The sequence below is a fragment of the Chamaea fasciata genome, unplaced genomic scaffold (assembly GCF_029207755.1).
Source record: "Chamaea fasciata isolate MVZ Bird 193981 ecotype frontalis unplaced genomic scaffold, bChaFas1.0.hap1 SCAF_18, whole genome shotgun sequence".
NCBI classification, from domain to species: Eukaryota; Metazoa; Chordata; class Aves; order Passeriformes; family Sylviidae; genus Chamaea; species Chamaea fasciata.
The window spans coordinates 13,173,872-13,194,357 of record NW_027094103.1 but is presented as its reverse complement, the minus strand read 5'-3'; the positions used below and the strand labels follow the sequence as shown (position 1 = coordinate 13,194,357).

At 46.0% G+C, this 20,486-nt stretch overlaps 1 protein-coding gene across 1 annotated transcript in view; it reads left to right on the top strand.

The window, feature by feature from the left end:
• Positions 1–5,524: 5,524 nt before the first annotated feature.
• Positions 5,525–20,486, top strand: part of TMEM132D (transmembrane protein 132D) — a 199,739-nt gene continuing 184,777 nt past the window's right edge. The window contains exon 1 of the mRNA XM_066199760.1: positions 5,525–6,290. Within this exon, the coding sequence (XP_066055857.1) occupies positions 6,212–6,290 (79 nt within the window). The 5' untranslated portion in view covers positions 5,525–6,211. The remainder of the gene's footprint in view (positions 6,291–20,486) is intronic.

Sequence of the window (20,486 nt, the reverse complement as noted above, 5' to 3'; positions counted from 1 at the left end):
CAGGCGACCGCTGTAAGGTCTGACGTGTGCACACAGGTCGGCACCACACGTGTTCATTCATTCCTTGGGTCTTTGGGTTTCTCGTTCCTCCCAAGTTCTCGGGCTGTGCTGTTTATTCGTGGATTTCAGCCCGACCTACAGCTGTGAACTGCTCTGCCCGTGTTCCCTGGGGCTGGGAAACTCCCAACCTTTGGATCCAGGTCACAGTCATCAGCCCGGGGCACTAAAATGCTCTGCCTGCGAGGCGTTTGCAGCACTGGGCTCCTTCTTTCCAAGAGATACTGAGCACAGAACATCAGCTGCTCCTCAAAAAAAAAAAAAAAAAAAAAATTCTGGTCACTGAATATCAGATCTCTACTCAAAATATTGTGCTACAAATTGTAACCCGTGTATTTAATGACCCTTCTACTAAAAATGTCAGTTGATTAAGCATAAAAGTTGCATTTTTAATCCTGTTAATGGAATTGCTGGATTTTCAGTCATTTTTTGTATTGAAAAGGAAGGCCTAAATGATGAATTAAGGAATCTCTGTCTCGATTTTCCAGAAAAAGAAGCTGGCACTACATGCAGGCAAATGTTTTCTCATCCCCAGAGTAATTTTAAATGGGCTTTGCCTTCCTTGCTTGCATCACATCAACTTGTCTTTAGCTACATCTCAGGTCAGGCAGGGTAACAACATCTCCTGTTCTGCTGTTTCGTGTTATCTGTTGCTACAAACCAGTGAGTTTCCAACTGCTCCACTGGGAATGTTATCAGATTTCCAATTGGACACGCTGCCCGTGAGCACTGACATTCCAGCCCCTTGGATCACTCTGCCTGCGGTAACTTGGCAGGTATTGCTGCTTTGGTGCCTGTTCATTTTCTCACAATATATAGATATTTCTTCTCATAGTGACTTTTCCCCGAGGTGCACACTTATTGGTTTGTTTGTTTATTGAGTTTTCTCTGAGCTGGCCTCCGCATCTTGTGTGATTTGGTCCTTATAAATCATTGCACTTTATTGTGATACGAGTACAGTAATGGGCAGCCACAGCAGCTTTTAAACTCCTACTGTCAGATAAAGCAGGTTAATATATTAGTTCATTAATTCAAATCAAAAAGCCCCTTAGATACACCTTTGCCTATTAGAGTGCTGCTGATGTGGCTGATAAGAGCCGAGCTGTGTTGTGATAAGGTCCTTTGTCACTTTTAGAATGACAAAGGAAACCATTTGGAACTGAGATATTTCTGAGTTTTCATCGGGAACAAGGAAAGGAGAGTGGAAATTCTGACATCATCTCCTTGTGCAGCAGCTGTGAGCTGACAGCAAGGCCAGCACCACAAAGCAGAGCTGTGGGAATGCTGCTCCCACTGTGGCTGGGGTCTGATCATTAAGGAGACGGCACTCAAGGGGCACTGCCAGGGACAGCAGAAACACAAGCTGTCACATAGATCTTGCCTTCAGCCTGGCCAAGATTCTTCCCTGACCCTGCTCTTCTCATCAAACAGAGCATTACAAGGAAATCAAGTGATTTCATTTTTTATTTCCCTATGTGGTTTGAGGGAACAGATGAGAATTAACAAAGATTTAATGCTTCATCCTGCTGTCACTGAAACAAAAATCGAAGTGCTGGTTAATGTCAAAAAAAGCGTAAAAGGCAGAAATTAAGAGGCAACTGAAGCGAGTGACTCAGTGTGGTCTTTGTGGCATCTCCCATGACGCAGTTCTGATTTTCAGAGCATTTCTGTGGGAGCATCACAAAGAGACTCAGCTGTGACTGTGGCACAGCTGGCCAAGATGGGGGTACACCGGGACCCAAAGGAAGTCCCTTCCCCAAAGACTCTCCATCACACAGACAGGGAGACGACCACAGAGAGATGTGATGAGGAAAGAAGAGATGGAAACATGAAATAATAACGGAACAACCTGGGCTGTGCACTCTAAGTGGCAGTCACGGTACGCCTGCTGCGTCATCGCTGTAAATGTTTGGAACACAACACACAAAATCGTCTAAAATTGCTGGGAGGTCAGGCTGATCATGCTGATGCCTTTTCATCTTCTCAATCTCTGACTCTAATTGCTCCTCTCTTTGAATGTTGTGCGGTTGCGAACCCAGATAATCCATTTCAATGCCCTCTGTGCAATCCCAAGCAAAGGAGAAAAAAATAGGAGTGAAAATCTGTCTCTGTAAAAATCAATGGCGAGGCATGCACTGACTTCAGCAGCACCAGGATTTTTCCCTCAGAGTTTAATTGAGAGTGAAAAATATTTTTGGAGAAGAATGTGTAACTGCTCAGGTTAAAAGACCCAATAACCTGCCTGGCTCTTCCAGGTCTGTGGGCACCGAGTGACAAATTTTAAATCCAACTGGCTTTTGGAATGAATTGTTTCCTTTCAGATCACTAGGCACATTCTGTATTTCCATGTCTTTTTATCTATCACTGTAGATTTATTTATTGAGACGTTTGTATCCATATCTATCCATCTATCTAGATGTGAAATACTGGGCAGAGGAACATTTTGTCTCGGGCTCCTGGCTCCAGTTTTCCCTTGTCTGCAGTTCTTTGCCTTGCCAGTGGGGCTTCCCCCAGACCTGTGCTTTTGGCCTGTCAAAGAGGGACATTACTGCATAAAAACCCCCAACCTCAAACAAAAATGGGAACTGATAAACTGATGAGAACAATTACAATTTCAATGACATAAAGTTGATGTATCACACTGCAGATGAGCCAAGAAGTCTCAGGGTGAGGATGGACCTTTTCATGACCTTGTTGGGTGTGCATTAATCAGCTTTTTACCTTTCCCATTAGGTTGTGAGTTTTCAGGTCTCCCCACTATCTCTCGTGTTTTCCTAATGCCAGTTCTTCCCTCACAATTAGTCGTGTTAATCACCCAGAATAGATGAGGCATTCTGGCCAAAATAACATATTGCTAATGAAACAGGAAGATGTTTTCTCATGATGAGCGGTGTGAATGGCTGTGATTTCCATGAGCAGAGCACAGGAAGGGTTTCCATCCCAGAAGTGTTGGCCAGGGCACTTTGCACAGCTGATGTGCTGTCACCTGCACTGGTGGGCACAGACTGCAACTGGGACACCCACTCTGCAGGGGGAGATGGGACTGCCCTGACCTTCAGCTGGCACTTCAGTAAAACACCCACCAAACCAAAAATAAGATTATTTCTGGGCAGGGCAAGAAATGGGTGCACTTGCTCATCTCTAAGGGACTGAAGACAACAGTTTATTCAAAAGTCACTTGGCTTTGAGGGAGACTCGAGACCCAAATCTGGTTTGTGGGGATGACAGGGTAGTGGAAGATGAGGAGGAAGATGCTGACAAAATATTAAGTGTCCATTACTACCTACTAAAAGGTCTGCAGAGTGCTCTGGAGGGGAAGGATATTGATGCATAAAATTTAATAATTAGTTAGTGACCTTTCAGAATTACTTTAAAAAACATTAAGGAAAAAGTAATAGCTTAGATTATTTTTTTTTCTCTCTCACAAGACCAAACTAAAAAATGAATCTGTTCAGTGAGTAGCAGCATCCTAGATGAAGGATCCTAGGTTCCATAGTTTCCATGTTTGGGCTGAAAAATGAAATAAATGCTTCCAAGTCTATGGTTGCAAAATATGAAGCGAAGGGAAAGCAGCTGATTTTGCAAACATAACATGGCTGGCATTAAAACTCTCCCTCACTCTGCATTTCTGTAAAAACTTCTGCCCTTCCTTCATTCTGGTTACCCTGAATGCCTGCAAGGCCTTAAAAGCCTGTGCACAAACATCTCCAAATGGGGCACAAAATAACTGAATGCAAAAGCACAGAGGCAGAAACTGCAGAAGTAAAAGGAGAAGAGAATCTTGGTTTGGTTTTCTTACTCCTCCAGTATCTCTTTTTGTTAAACTGCTTTGGCGACTAAGCTGCCCACACCTGTATCTGGAGAGAAAGCTCTTCCTCTGCACTTCTCATCCTTTGCAGAGATTTCTCTTTGAAGCTTCTTCATCAGGACACAGATTAACTGGGATGTTGTCCTGGCACATTCCACCCTGCCACTGAAGGAAGCTGGACACTGATTCCTCCTCCAGAGCACGACTCCTGTGTCTGGGATGGAGTGTTGTTTAACAATAATTCTGCTCTGCTGTACAACACTGCAAGGCCACAGCATCTGCCAATAACAGTTATTTATCCTCTCTCAGGTGGGGGATATTCTGAGCTGGTACATTTGTGTTTGCAGTGCAATGCCAGTTCTGGAGATGTGCTTCATTTCAGCTCTGGGGAGCCTCTCAGGAGCTGGGAATCCTTCCAAAGCTGACATGAACTTCTAAAATGAATTCACACCACCACACAAAATGCAGCCTTTTCTCACTGCATGGGTAATCATGTACTTCTCAGTGTTGGCAAACACAAAGCGTGCAAAGTTTATTTTGATAGACTATTTACAGCTTCAGTGTTGGGATGTTGATATACAGACGAATATTTTTATTGCTCCCAAACATGTACTCCATGAAGGAAGAAAATGACTATAAATTCCTGTGGCTACTTCTTGTTTTCTTTTCCTTTGTTTTGTTTTGTTTTGGCTGTGGTAAATTGCATTTTGCTGCAATTCTATCTGCCAAGGATAATATAAATCTCATTATAAATCTTGACCAAATGTTTGGGTTAGTATTGACACCTTCTGTAATGGAAAACCTGAGGTCAGTTATTTTCCCCCAGCACTTCTGGAGATTAATTTAGAGCAAATGTCGGTGTTTTTGCTGCTGTTTTTGCAACATGCACTAAGTAGTCCATTACACACCCCTCACATTATTTCCCTATTCTGCCTGCACCACCCTTGGTTTGGCTCACGACTGTTGCTCTCGGGGAGAGCTCAAAACACGACAAATTGGGACGAGGGAAGGAGCCAAAGCCTCGCCACGTGCAGCAGCGCGCTCATGCCAGCGCATCCCTCCCGGCACCGCAGGGATGCGGGCTTTGGATGCGTTTGATCCGTCCGTGCGGGCGGCTCGGGGGTGCGCCTGGAGCGGGTCAGGGATGCTCCCGGAGCGGGTCGGGGATGCTCCCGGAGCGGGTCGGGGATGCTCCCGGAGCGGGTCGGGGATGCTCCCGGAGCGGGTCAGGGATGCTCCCGGAGCGGGTCGGGGATGCTCCCGGAGCGGGTCGGGGATGCTCCCGGAGCGGGTCGGGGATGCTCTGCCTGCCCGTGCTCCCGGAGCCGCCTCTGCCCTGCTCTGCTCTACCCTGTGCCCTGTGCCTTGTTCCCTGCCCTGCCCGCCGAGGATGAGCCCGGTTCCAGCCCGGGGATGGGCACCGTGCAGGGGCTGGGCAGGAGCCAGGCGCCGGGGGCCGGGCAGCGGGCCCGGTGGGCGCATCCCCGGCCCGCCCCGCTCCGCCCGCTCCGCTCCGCGCTGCCCGGGGATTGGGGCTGCGGGGCCGCCGGGGCCGAGGCGGGGCTTGGCTCGGCGTTATTATTTATTTGTTTGGCCGGGCCGTGGCGTTGCTGTCGGCGGCGGTGGCGGCTCAGGCCGGTTCCCCGAGCGGCCCGCGGGATGCGGCGGGGCCGGCGCGGGCGGGCGGGCCGGGCCCGGGGGCGGGAGGTGCGCACCGGCCGCCGCCGCCGGCCCCGGCAGCCCTGAGCGCCTCGCCGGCCTCACCTGCTCCCCGTCATCTCCTCCCCGCCGTGCACGAAGTCACGCAGGTCGATGGGGAAATCGAGAACTTGAAAAAATAAAACGGAAAGGAAAAAAAGAGCGCGCAACACCGAGAGCCCCGCGAGTGTGGATGGTTCGGGGGCTGATCAGCATCACCTAAAGGAAAACTTTGGAGCCGCCCGGGGAGCGCCGCGCTGCCGCCCGGGATGCGGGCGCTGGCCGGGTGAAGCGCATCCCGGCGGGCGGGAGGGACGCGCTGCCCCGGGCCCCGCACGGACACGGACACGGGGCACGGGGCTCGCCGGCCTCGGGCAGCTCCGCGCCGACGTCGGAATCCAAACTGACTCCTGGTTATTTATGGCGAGGAGAGGGTTGTGGTTTTTTTCACAGCATCATCTGTTTTGAAGAAAGGAGGGAGGAAGGGGGAGGGTTAACGCTAAAGAAGTAAGTCTTCTCCGCGAAGGAAATGCCTTTTTGCGCTTTCCAGATGACCTTTTCTGAAAATGTAGCCTCTGCAGCTGACCGGTTTTGATTTTGAGTACAAAGTGCGTGAAACTGCTCCCTAAGTGCTGCACGGACCGTAGGATGTGTGCTTCCGGGATTAGCAATATGGGGCATCTGTTGTCGCCTCTCCTCCTGAGCCTGGCAGCAGTTTTTTCCAAAGGTAAGTCTCAGTCTCTTCTGTTTCACTGCGTCTTGTTCCTTATTTTGCACAGGCAGCCTTTGTCCCCTCTCTCTGTAATGCCTTGAGTGCTGATAGCCACAGTTCAGGAAAAAGGCTTGGGGGAGCCTTGTGCTAGTCCAGACCACAGAGGATGTGATGGGAAAGCCGGAGTGAAGCATCTTTCCTTGGTGTTGACCACGGCAGTCGGGCAGTTTCCTGAGGCATTTGTACTTGGGATCGGGCAGAAGATGCTGCTGCCGAGTTCAGCTGGTAGCTCTGCTGTGGGTTACGAAGGGTTTGCGATCCGGAGATCTGGAATACCCAGAGGGACAAGCTGCTGGGCTTGGCTGCCCCACCGTTGTCTCCTGTGCCGTTTCTCAGTGAAAATCCTGTATCTCAGGCTGACTGGCAGTGTTTTACTAGACCAGAGAAACAGGCATTGAGTGAAACATTTGAAAGCTTTGATGAGATGCTGTAGCAGCTGAATAGAGTTTGGATGTCCTGATGGCATCACTTCAGACAACTCAGTGATTCCTTCTTGGAGCCCTCGAGCTTGTTTACAATTCCAGCCAGAGAAGCACACAGACAGTGCACGTATTTCTGTGTGCATTTAAAGCTTCCTCGGAGCTTAAAAGTTTGCATCGATTCCCCAGCCAAAAGGTGAATGCACTTTTGCAATACTTAATTTAGATGATTCTGAGCATTCCTGTGACATATAAATTAGGAGAAGTGTGCATTTCTACCCAGCACATACTGTGCATCAGCAGTTCTGTTTTGGCAGGAAAGCAAAGTTTTCATGTGGTTTAGTCTTCAGAGGGGAATAAGAGCATATGAATTTAATCTGTGATTTTGCAAACATATGGTAAAGAGTCCTGCTTATAAATATCCCTGTTTAAAAAAGGTATTAGTTATTCCTAACACCCTAACACACTTCCAGAGATCAGCACTTTTCTTTTTCATGAAGTGAGTTATTTTTACTAATTAGTTTGTATGCCGAACTGAATTCACTGATAGAAGGCAGAATACATAGCTGTGTATTTCTGTGGTGGATCCCTGTATCGAATTCCATTCTTCTCCTTTTTTTCCCCTAGAACAGGTAAAGAAAGAAAGGAACATAATTAGAAGTCTTCTCAAACGTTCCCTAAATGCAGTGCCTACATAAGTCCTGTTCTAAAGTTGCAATTGGAAATGCATTAGCAGCAGGGATTAGAAGTCAGAGTCTTTTCAAGAGATTGCTTCATTCACATTGCACACCAGTAGCTTGTGATTGCCCAGCCAGGCTGTAAATGATGTATTTTGTTACAAGCAATATCATCAGTACCTTGGATAGGCTCACAGTGCAGGAAGAGGATGAACTTCTCCATTCCCCGGCTTTTGCTGCGTTTGCTGCCCTAACTCTGCGTTAACAAAGTGCTGGACGGAGATTGCAGTTTATTCCAGGATCGGAATAAATGGCATTTCAGATTTACAGAATACAGCATTTCTTTTATTACCAACTCAGCAATTACAGCATTCATGTGTGGTTTCACTCTGAAATGTTACTTACATCTCTTTTGAAAGATGTATTAGGAGAAATTGCTTCAGCAAAGGGGTTGACAAGCCCTGGCACAGGTGACCAGGGAAGTGGTGGAGTCCCCATCCCTGGAGGGGTTTAAGGACTGTAGTTGTGGTGCCTGGGGATGTGCTCAGGGGTGAACGGGGCAGTGCTGGGTCGGCAGAGCCCTTCGATGGGCTCAGGGTCTTTCCAGCCTAAAGAATTCTGTCATCCCACGAAACCAGCCACACGAGATCCCGGCAGAACCACTGGTGTTAGCTGTGCCGTTCATCTTGCACTTGAGGTATCCAAGGTTCTGCTGCTGAGTGAGTGCCAGGACTCTGCTGGTTAGTGGTACAGATATCTCTCTTTAATGCAACTGTTTATGTTTCCTTGGGGAACAGACTTCATCTGCACTGCTGTGCCCTAATACACTGGAAAGACCAGGGGAGTGTTCCAGACATTCATAGTATGAACTTCACAGTGTAAAAGGTTGGTTCCCACCCCCCTCCACGGAGTAAGATGAACAGATGAAAAATAAATCAGGCGTGATTACTACTACAGGGCATGTTTCTTTGATGCTTTTCTGCTGCTAATAGAAAAACTCCCTCATTTGTGACACGATGACAAAGTTTTCCTGAAGAGAAATAAAAGCTTTTAATGTGTAACAGCAATCAGCTGTCTATTGTGTATAGGGCTGCTGCTTATTGCACAGAACCATGGCAACACACCTTGTACTGCACAGTTTCCAAATCTTGCAGGTAATAATGTTGAAGACTCGAGAATACTATTGTGATTTTGCTTTGCTTTTATCTTGTAAAATGCAGAGCTGCAGCCTGAGAAATGAAACGTTGTTTTCAACAATGAGCTGAAGATCCTACCAAGGCAAGGTGTCAGTGGTGATACAATCCACGTGTGTTAATGCACTGTCAGTCCAATAGTGCCTGGATGTGTAAGGGCAGAGGTGATGGTGCTCTGTAACTCCACTTCTGGGGCATTTCACAACTCTGTCTTCAGCAGAGTTTGCTTCAGTCAGTCCTGGGAGGCCAGTGCTTGCCCTCAGCCACTTCAGCATTTTGCTCTTGGTTATCAAAGGCGAGAAGAAGTTCTTGGGAAATCCTCAGTCAAAAAATAACCACGTCCAGCTGCCACTAATGAAAATAGGCTATATACTACAGGCACAAAAATATGGGTGTTCTGTTCTCTTGTTCAAATGGAAAGTCATCATCTCCACTGGAGGACAATAAAAACTTCAATACTGGATTTGAGCTCCAGGTTCCATGCCTGGCTTAAGTCTAGAATGAGAACAGCATCTCCCATAAGATGCCAAACACTTTTGAGATGTGTATTGTGAGACTAAAGATTGAGGAGCCTTTTTCATTATGAATGTCTCCAGAGAAAACCGCATTTCATTGATTTCAAATTTCAAGTTTAAGCTGACTGTAAAAAAACCCAAGCGGGTATTTTAGTGACTTGTTCTGCTTGTGTTGTGCTGAGTATTTTGTGTTCTTCCGTGTCATCCTGGGCAGAAATCTTCCTGCAGGTTGCTCTCTAATGATATCTCAGGCCATAGAGCTGCTGGTTTGATTTTCTTTTTCTCTCAATTTTATTGAAATGGAGGCTTGGCAAGTGTATTAGGCAGGATTTCCTTGTATCCCCTCAGGGTGTTCCTCAGAGCTAGAGATGTGCAGAGCACATGTGCCGTGATGCAGATCTCCTGTTACAGCAAAGTGAGCGTGAGGAAACAAGGAAACCAAAGCCCCAAATGTCCACTTCTGGTTCATTCCTCTAGAAAAGTGGTAGTGTATGAGCAATGGGATATAGTTCTCTACGTGGGATTAAACCCAAAGATTGTTTTATTTTATTTATGGGATGTATTTTTTCCCCCTTCTTGGTGGTGGCCAGACAGAAGTTCAGGGTTGAATCACAGTTCATACTGACAGATTGTGATGATGGGGGACACATTCTTTTTCTCAGGGTAACAGTGCTGGTGTTCCCGTGGCCAGAGCCATCCCCAGCATCTGTTGCTCCAGCTGTGCAGTTGGTCTGTATGGAAAACGTGGTGCTGGCTGCTTTCACCTGAGCACAAAGTACACGTGTGGTCAGCAGGAGCTTTTCCTGTGGGCTCTGCCTGCAGGCAAAAACCCCAAAAGCCTTCTGTAAAACCTTCAAAATAAATTCAATCTCTCCAGCTTTAAGTTCAAGCAGTTTCCTTAAACCCAAAGTTTTTGTGCTTGGTCCCAGCTGCATTGAAGTTTTGACACTAAAAACTTCTACTTTTTTTGCTCTTGCTGTTTCTTGCCACTGAATACTTGTGGGAAAAGCCCCATTCTGATTCCTTTTCTTTCAGTAAAAAATAATAAATTCAAGCTAAACAAAAAAAATCCACAGCTAGACCCATGTTTTATTTGTCAGCTGCAATACTGGCTTAATGTGATTTGGTTTCTAATATTTCCCTGTAATGTTCTCATTTTTTACTTCTGTCTTTTCTTTTATTAGTTCCTTAGGACTGGCAGGCTCTGTGACACCAACCAATGTTTTAGATATTAATAAAAGCAGCTTTATTCAATAAAGATCAGTTTTATTTAATAAAGGAGAGAATCAAAAGATAATCTGATTTTTCATGCTGCATTCACATTAAATCAAGCTCCTGAGGTGGTTGTGGATGCCAAGCCTGGTGGCAGTCTATCACGGGTCCTACGATACATAAACATGACTGCAGACAGATTGATTGCAGGGAAGCTGAAGAGGCAGCTGAGATTCATCACAAGTTTGGTTTATAAAGTGGTGCATTAAATTACTTGATTTTCACCAGCCTTTGTAGTATTGCCTGCTGCATTATTAATGGCAGCTCCAAATGAAGTGGATTTTAAGTAGTGCCGAGACACGTAGGTAACACTAATTACCACGAGCAGTTTAAAGTATATATTTGAGGATGTTGGGCTACTTCAGCCCGGGGCTGAAATGTGGGCACAGTTAACTGTAGAATGAGGATTGGCCTCCTCATGTCCCTGATTTCTTCTTTTTATTGAGCAGACTTAATTCCTGCGTAAGGTGTCTGTCTGATGGCCCCAGAGAGCCAAGGGATTGAAACTCTTCATCTTCCAAAGCACAGCCTGTGTGGTATCAGTGCAAAATTCCATTTCCTGCCTCAATATTGTTACCTAACCCGGACCCAGAGGAGGGAGTAACTCACTCCCAGCTGTGCCACAGCAGTTACGGCAGTTATTGATCCTCAGTGTGACCGTGAGCCCGCGGCAGTCGGGAGAGGGGATTGCAGTGCCTCCAGCAGGCTCCGGTTCGGAGGAGACTGAGGTTTGTGGAGTGGTATTTTTCAGCCGGTAGCCCACACACCAGTGGTGATTCATAGAACATCTGAGCGGTGTTGTGAAACCAGTGCCAGAAACCTTCTGCGTGCGGGCGAGGGAAGAGCGAGGGGAGGAAATGGGAGTAACAAGGCTGCTTTCAGACGGCATCCCAATTCGTGTCTGCTTGTAAACAACGGCCTTTGTGACAGCACCAACGCCAGGGCACCGCGCAAGATGCTCTGGACTTCATTCAAACGGTTAGATGGCTCTCTTCTTGAAAAGGCTGAGGAAAACCACTGTCTGAGACTAACTGTGGTAGCTGGAAGCGTTGCTGTGAGCTGTTCGGTGTTGCTTTGGTGCTTCAGACGCGGTGTTTGTGCCCCAGTGCAGCGGAGGTTGCTGTAAATCACCGCTGAGCAGTGGCCCCGTGGAGCAGAGCAGCAGAACCCTGCCAGTCACTTGTGGCATCCGCACTCCGGGGTCGATTCACTGCCTCGGAGCTCCTGCTCTGCGCACAGAGGATGGTGTTTGTCCTCACACCCTCGCTGCTGCCAGTCCTTAACCAAGGTTTCCAGAAAGGTTCCTCGAGGGAGTTTCCTGTGCTGGAATTGTCTCCCTGGAAGTGGCTCAGCAAAACGCGCTTTTGTTTCTTGTACAGTGTATAAAAAGGTTGGTAGTGGTCTCATCAACGTTGCCACATTTCCCCAGATTTACAAAACAGAAGGCTTCTTTCCTCCTCCTCCTGTGGTCATTTCACCTTCTCACAGGCCCATCTGGCTTTGTTTTTAAAGTTACTTTGAATTGGTTTGGTTTGTTTAGTTATTTGGGGGTTCATTTGCAAACAAAGACTTTGCCACAAGAATGTTTTGGCTAAAGTGTTTCAGAAATTTTCCGTGGTAATGTTTTGTAAGCGAAACAGACCCACATCTCAGAATGACCATGTGGATTCCAAACTATGGGAAGGGGACGGATATTGACTAATGTAGCCCTTACAAAAACAACAAAAGAAATCAGTTAGCTGTGTTTGTATAAAAAGCAGCAGGCGTAGTAATAACAAGCGCCACAAGCAGAGGTGTGGAGAGATGTCAGCACACTCTTTACTCTTGGGGAACACAGCTTTGAAATGGACCCAGGAGCAACAGGAGTTCCTCTCCAGCTGAACCAGGACGCTCCACAGCTTGTCTTCTGATGTATTTGCTTTTAAGAGGGGCAGACTGTTGAGCAGACAGTCCGCAAATCTCTTGCTGAGGAGCAAGGCAGATGTCCAGATAATCACACAGATGAGTCTGCATGTCCTGCATGCTAAAAAAAAATCCTCCAAGTCACGGAGTGTAGTTTCATCGAATGCTGACCAATTTCAGAACCTTGAACTTTGTGGGGCCTCAACCTCACTTGCTTCATATTTATATTTTTAAAAGTGTACTTTTATGTCTTCAGTATCCATTATGTAAATTCGTTGTGCAAGAGGAGGACCCCAAAGCTGGCAGACAAGTCAGTGCTGTCTCTGGATATTGATCTAATCCACAGTACAGAGAAGGAAACAATTCCGGTTTGTCTTCCATCCACTCGCTCACCAAAGATTCTGGATTAGCACATAATTGTGTCCTCCATTTTCTGCTGAGCCATGGTGACTCATTCTGCTTCTCTTCATGAGAACATCGGTGATTTGCATCTGCTTATATCTGAAATATCTGTATTTATCCTTTAGTGTTGCATCTCTGTCCTAATGTAATCAGCGTTGCTTGGTTAATTTTGATTTGCTGGTACACATGGGGTGGTTATCTTCCTTGTCTGTGTGTGTCAGATTCCTACATTTAACTTGCTGCTTTGCTGCTGGCAGTGGGGTGTTTTGTCTGGTTTTCCTGCTCTGAAGGAGGGTTTGATGTTGTTCTGTAGATTGTGTTTTGAGCTACTGTTGAAAGAACTATTCAGCTCTGCAAAACTTTGCAGTGTGGTAAATCTGTAAATACACCGTGTACCTTCAGTTCCACTTCTGTCATCCTTACCTTGTTCTCAGAAACAAAAATAGGATCTGGTTTGCTCAGGGTCACGAGTCTGTCGCTGTAAAGATGAGGAAGGATCTCTTTATGTGGTCCACAGTACAGGACTTGGGGCAGAACTGAGCAGCTGACTGTGCCCAGCACAGGAAAAAGGTGCTCACACACTGGAGGTTTATTGCAGATGTGGTGCAGAGCACAGGGAATGCTTTTACAGTCATTTTCCTGGGGTTTGTTCTGTTTAGGATCTGTTTAACCCACAGTTAGGAGCTTTGTTAGGTGCTGTGCTCACCTACAGAACGAGCCGCTCCTCTGAAAACACTGAACACACTTGTCCTTCCTTCTCTGGAAGAGTGAGAAAAGAGCATGAGTAAAAGGAGCCTTGCAATGTGCTGCTGTGTCTGTGCACTCAGGTACACCACTTACAAGTTTTGTCATGTTCTGTCGTGGCACTGCCATTCCCAGATGTCACTGGTGATGAGTTTCCTTGTGCCCACTCCCAGAATTCTACTGCAGTGCCAACTGCCCAGCAAGCCTGTGAATCAGGGTGTGAAAGATGGGGCTCCAAAATGTACTGGACGCTTTCCAAAATCTCACCTGAGTCTTTGTGCTGTCCCTGTTAATGACAGTTACCCCTCCAGTGAATCAAGGCAATGTGTTGTTTCTAAGGCTGGAGCTCTGCACAGACCTGCCCTTGCTCACGTGGGTTCCTCAGTCCACACTCCCCTGTTCCAAATCCTTTTGCACGTTTGTGGGTTGTGAGCCTGCCCTGTTTGCGGTGCTCTGCTCTGTGCTCGCTGCCTGCCCGTGTCCCCCGCAGCACTGTCTGATAGGAGATGATTTCTTGCATACTGAACACTTGTGCACAGTGGGATCCTGTTCTGTGCTCCTGACTCTTTGACACCATCTGCCCAGCAAAGTGGTTTTAATGGGTTTCCACTGAGCCAGGCTGTACTACAGCCCTGGCAGCCTGCTCGGGATTTTTAAAAATAAACAAAATCTCTTCAGACAAGCCACACACGAACGTTGGCGTCGCCAGCGAAATTGAGGATTTCACACTGTTTGATATTTTGTGGAGTACAAATATCTCTGTTTGATGGGCTCTGAAGTGAGAAAATGACTGATAGCTTGGAGTGGCCTTCTCATGGTACTGGTTGGTTTTTTTAAATGACCTTATAAAGCATTATTTTCCGTCCCATTTTTAAAGTCAGGTATTATTCTCCTCTTACAAAAATGCAGTGGTTTTACCTCGTTAGAGTTCTCTTCTTTATGAGAGCAGGGGAATGTAGTGGTTCATGGGGGTGATTTAGGAGTGAGGCTGCCCATTGGCTTTCTGTAACCTTTGAAAAATCACTCCAGTTCCCTGCTTCCCCTTTTTTTAAACTGCCTTGTCTGCTCAGAATGCAAGGTGTTCAGAGCAGGATCTGCTTTACTTGCAGCCAGGCAGCATCCGCTGTACTTTTTGCCACCTGAAAAGAATTAATTTGTAGCACCTGTGTTAAAAACTGGAATGTGACGTTCTGATTGCCGGACAGCATGAACTGCTCAGAGGCCTGTAAGGACAGAAGAGAAGAGAGGGATAAGGAAAAAAAATAAAGATATGATGAAAGCATCTGTGTGATTAAAATATTCCAAGAGATTGAGTAGATGCCATCCCCTGATGTTACAATTAATGTGCTGTCTAAGCCTTTTCAAACAGCACCATGAGAAAGGGAACGTAAAAAGCTTTTTATAAGAAGATGTCATAAAGATGTTTTTGTATTTATTTCTGTTGCAATCTGTGTTAATAAACTATTAAAGAAAATATTTTCAATGTCAGTATTACCAATGCAACAAACCACTGATGAAAAAACAGGGTTTTTGACAGACGGTACAGATCTTAGTAATATTTCATTCCTGCTTTGCCCCTTCAAGTCTTTGGGGTTTATTTTAAGCTCCTTCAGTTTGGTAAGTTGTGAACATGGTGGGCAGTGGTGGTAATGAGATGGTGAAGGGAACTGTTGGCTGGTCCCTGTGTTACTGATGGGACATGGAAATTGAAAGAGTCAAAATGAACAGAATCCTCTGAGCTCACTTGTATGAACACCGAGAGAATCAGACTCGATCTTGTTCATTAGCCTTTAGGTTCTTTTATTCTAAATTTCACGGAGCCTGACCTGGATCCAGTTTCAGGTTAGAAAAAATACAAAGCAAATACCACTGTGAATGCCCTTGACAAGGAAGGTGGCATTTCCCAAGTGTTGCCCACCAGGCTGAGGCTTTGAGGGCTATCTCAGTGCTCATTTATTGTTATTAATTATTCATTTGTCTAAAGCTAACTAATGTAAATAGATCTGTGATCTTCCACTGGTGTTTGCTGCTGTTACCTTTTTTTCCCCATTTGTCCTGTCATAACTTTGGATATTGCTGAAGATGTTCCCTGCGGTTTCAGCTGCAGCAGTTTCCAACACAAATACCAGCATCCACTGGGTCTTTGCCTGCCTTTGTATTTAGCCCCTTTATCTGAGCAGCGGTAGATCAGAGTAATGGCACAGTAACCACTGGTGAAACATGTATTTGTTTGTTTTCATTCTGTTTCTGTGCACTCATGTGCTCCTTTCATCCTTTCATCCGTTCCTATCAGAACTGTGAGTTTGGTTTGGATCAGACCCTGAAGAAAGAGAAATGCTTCTAAGTGGAGAATACTAAACATAGCAGACCTTGGTTCCTGTGTTTATAGTCTGGTGCTTAGAATGTCTGCTTGTGCATTATAGGTTCTCACCAAATAATCAAATTGCATCACTAATAATAAAATGATGGTTCATGAAGAGATTCTCTTCGGCTGTTCTCCTTTCAGCAGCTGCAGAGAGGAAGGATGACTTTGGCAGCCTGTCTGCACTGCTGCCAGCTCTGGGCTTTGGCAGCCCAGGGAGGAGCAGTGAATTCACATTTAGCTGCAGGGGGAGCATTCCCAGACCTTGGAGGGCTGTAGCTGTTGCAGTAGGTCAGATGATGATTTCTCAGGTAGTTAACTCTCCCAGCCCTTGGGTGTTTATGGCCTACGACTTGTCTGGAAAGTTGTTGGGATTCAGCGAAGATGAGGGGATGAAGAAAAGTCCCCCCCAAATGCTCAAGGAGTCCTGCAGGACGTTATTTGGTGTAAGAGGGATTTTGCAGTGTCTCAGTTCATGCTGTGAAGTGCTGAAGCCATCCCTTTTTCATTACAAGTGCACTCTCATTTGTTTTCTGCCTGAGAAGAGCAGCCCTGTGTCCTCACGTCTGTGGTGACTCTGCACCGTTCCCTCAGCCCCTTTTGGGCCTCCCTTTGACTCGCTGCAGATGTTTGCTGCCACTTCGATCAATTTGTCACAAGAACTGCGCATTCTCCCACTTGTTCCATCTCCTTCCTACAAAGAGGCTCTATCAAAATCTCCTCTGGAGCCCGTGGAATTGTTGTGGCAGTTCCAGTTATCGTCTGTCCTTCCCTGACATCTGTCTTAGGAAGAGCAGATCATTCTGTTCCTTCTAGTCTAAACCTGACCGGGCCTCAGCAAATGTGACTCCCAGTACCTCGTCGCTTTCTTCTCCAATTTCTGAATAAATGCTTCTCTCAGACACTCAGCAAGTGAATCCCTCCATAATTCCTGCACTTTTCCTTGCCCCCTTCTTTATAGGTCAGTGCTGCCACTGTTCTCCTTGCAGTATCAAGTCTTGTTTTCAGCAGTGGGATGAACAGAAGAAATCACAGAGCAAAACAGACCATACATAATCTTAGATTTAGGGATGATGTTGAACTTTAGCACTGACCTATACGAGTTACCAGAAAATAATGGAAACTCTAGGCTGGGAGCCTGGAAAATTAAGATTGAGGGCAAGCAAGAAGAAATTTATGGAAGTTGGAAGACAAGAAGAAGAAATAAAGATCAAACTCTGTGTTGTGCTAGTACTCTGCAGAGTAAGAAGTGATGGTGAGGATGGGGTTGTGAAAGTTGCATGACAAAGACAATCAGAGTGGCTGTGCTCTGTGGGCTGCTCCAGGCGGGCAGGGTGTGCCCAGCCCCTCACCAGAGCCCTCCCAGGGGTCTCATGGCTTCAGTTACACAAATACTTCATTTCCTCCTTGAAACTTGTATTGCAGGGTTGCCCTCACGTTAATTAAAGCAATTTAAATTAAATTACTCACAATCCCTTCCTTACACTTCAGTTTCAGACTAAGGCAAATATTAAACTACCACAATTTTTCACAGAACAAATAAATCTTAAATTTGCTCATGCTGAATGCAAGTTGCAGCACCCAGGACAGAGTTTTGCCTGTTTTCTCAATAATCTCGTGTGAAATGGTTTGAAAGGAAAGGAAAATCAGAGCAGCTGATGCTCAGTTACTCCTTTGCATTCAGCGGTTGAAAATAACTCCCTTTGGTTTTGCAGCAGAATATTCTCACACGCACGCAGGCTTCATCATTCTCATCTCTTTTCTCCAGCAGTAAAGAGTCTCTCTGCACATTCTAGCCTTGGCACAATGGAAGCTCTCACACTCTCCAAATACTCTCAGTGTCTTCCCTTGACCTGCTGGCCAAGGGTGCTGGCAGGAGGGTTTTTCTTTGGTTCTCAGCTCTCGCAGTAGAACTTGCCTTCTGCCCTGCACGAGGGGGAGCAGAGAAACGCTGCATTGTGAGCTCCTGGAGATGCCACACAGCTCCAGAGGAGGAAATAATGAAACCACGCGGCATTGCTGGGAAAACTCTGCTAAGTGCTGTGAAAACACAGCTGGAAACAATCAGCCTTCGGGAGCCAAGGTCTAACTTCACAGGAACAACGTTCAGGATTTTTTTGTAATTTGGCTGTAGAAAATGGTTCTGACAGACCTTTCCTGGAAATTAGAACCAACCACTTTACAGGGGTAGCGCAGGTGCAGTGGTTGACCAGTGGTGCTTTCCTGTAGTTTGTCTTGGATTTTGTTCACTTAAATCTAGACTGGAAGCTGTAAACAGAAAAGAAATTGATAATAATTCTTTCCTGGGCTGGATCTGATCTGCAAAGGAGCAGGGATGGTGGAGCTGCTCACAGCAGAGCCAGCCTCAGCTGGGGCTGCTGCAGTCTCTTGCCTCTGTGGCATTGGCATTTCTGCAGTTGAGCAATGAGCCATGCAGAGAGCTCACACAGACGGCTGAAAACTAATATTTTCCCCTCATTTACAGAGGTTGGGGTTTTTCTTTGCAGCACCAGCTCCAGGAACACTGCAGCCGCCTACTGAGGTGGCTTGAGCTCCTTGATCTGATGGAAAACTAAGGGACCAAAGAGAAAAGCTTGTAGGCTGCAATTAATGCTTGCTTTTAGGAGCATCACACTGTACATCCAGCAATCTGTTCATTGTCATTCCCCTGCAGAAACCATCATGATTATAGAACCAGGTGGTGTTCAACCTTAGCTGTTGTTCCAGCACAGAAACCAGGCAAAATGGAAAAAAGCTTGACAGTGCTCACTTGGTATATTTATAATTGCCATTGATAGGCCTCAGCAAACTGGCATCCCACTGCAGCTCCGAAACAGAGACACTTTAAACACGAGAATGGTCACAGTTGTAATAATGAGATAAAGTCATGAAAGTTGGGTAATTCTGTATAACAAATATTATCAGTCTCTTCTTTGTCGTTAATTGCTTTTCATGGGATAGCTGAAATTTTTGACGGGGAGGGAAAGCCTCCCTCCATCACTGATAGTGTGCTGATCAATTTATAATTCTGGATGCAGCTGCAGTATTCCAGCCCTCAGTGGGCACTACTTTACCTGTATGCTGAGCATTTTGATGGGTGAGTTGAAAGACTTTAAAAATGACCTTTTTATTCTTAATCCAGCCAAACTGAATTAATTCCGAGGAGCTGAATTCTGTAGCAGTGATGACACAATCATGGATTCCGTAATTAATAATGACACATTAAGATTCCATATCCATGGATCTGGGCCAGGCTGGTGCTTTTCCTTGGCTCCCAGTGCTGTGCTCAGCATCACGCACTGCTGCTGGGTGGGATCTCACACCTGCCTGTCACCAGACCCTTCCCAGTTCTTCCTCACTGGGCTCTTTCCTCCTCCTGAACTGGTGCTGTGCCTGAACTGGTGGAGTCCTAATGCTCATCACGTCTTGTGTGGGCGTCCTGCTGCTCTCCCACCTCCAGAATGACTCGGGGGCAGACAGATTCCGTGTGGGAATTGCAGCTCTGTCCCAGGTACCGCTGCTGGGCAGTGCGTGTGCAGTAAGATGCGAGGACTCTCACAAATGCTCACTGATCTGCATCAGAGTTACCTTATTTCTCCATCTGGATTCTTCAGGCATTCAGCCTTCAGGTCAGACTGGGAGCTCACAGGAGGGTTTTATTCCATTACAGCGGAATGGTGGGACCAGCATGAGGGCAAGTGGCTGTTTGAGTCATGGCCCAATTCCTAATTACACCTGTGCGCTTCCTTAATGGAATTCAAATAAATGATGTTGTTGTGTGAAAGCAGTGATATTGTATTTATTTCTGAGTTCATTCGAAGATGTCAGCGTGTAGCCCCGAGGACGTGAAAGAAAGGCAGAGCCTGTCAGCCTCCCTGGCTGCTCTGAATTACCCCGGACCTATTGGAAATGAAAGGTTCAGAGAGCACAGATGGAATAGATTGAAGCTCTGAGTGAATTGAAAGGGCAAGTTTGCTGGCTAATCGTGATCTCTGTGGAGAGCGGGATAGCTAATAGATTGAAATCGTCAGACGTGGTGAAGTCCTCCAAAGAACTCCTGAAGGCATTTCACTTCCCAGTTCTAGCTTGTGTAGCTGCCTCCTCTTTAATTAAAACAGCTTTTGTTTCCATGTAATTAAAATAAAACATGGAAGCATGTAATTCTTAGTGAATATGTGATGTAGCAATGCCCTTATCTTGGTTGAATACTTTCCTGCTTTTAAGATAACATTGCCTTAATGCATCTGTTTAACAACACATTTCTCCCCTCTGCAGATGAAGGCTAGATTTTTAGAAGCATCTGGTTTTAAATTTAAGAACCAAAATGCTCCCAGCTCAGTGGCTAGAATCTTGTCTGGAGTTCAGGGATGCTGATGTGGTGTAAGGACTGTTACTATTACAACAGAAATGGATGAATTCAGAATTTCTGTTCCCCTGTATATATTCGATTTCCCTGTGTTATCTTCTGATGCAGAACTTCTTTGTCTTGAAATTCAAAGTCACTTTCAGATCGGTCACGAACATCTGAAAATTCATCATTCACTCCAAACCCATGTCCACGATGCAGAACTTAAGATTGCTTAAAATCCACCTTGAAATAGTTTTACAGGTTCTTTCACATGTTTTTGTGTTAAAGCCAAGCCTGAATTTTGCTGAAAGAGCAAA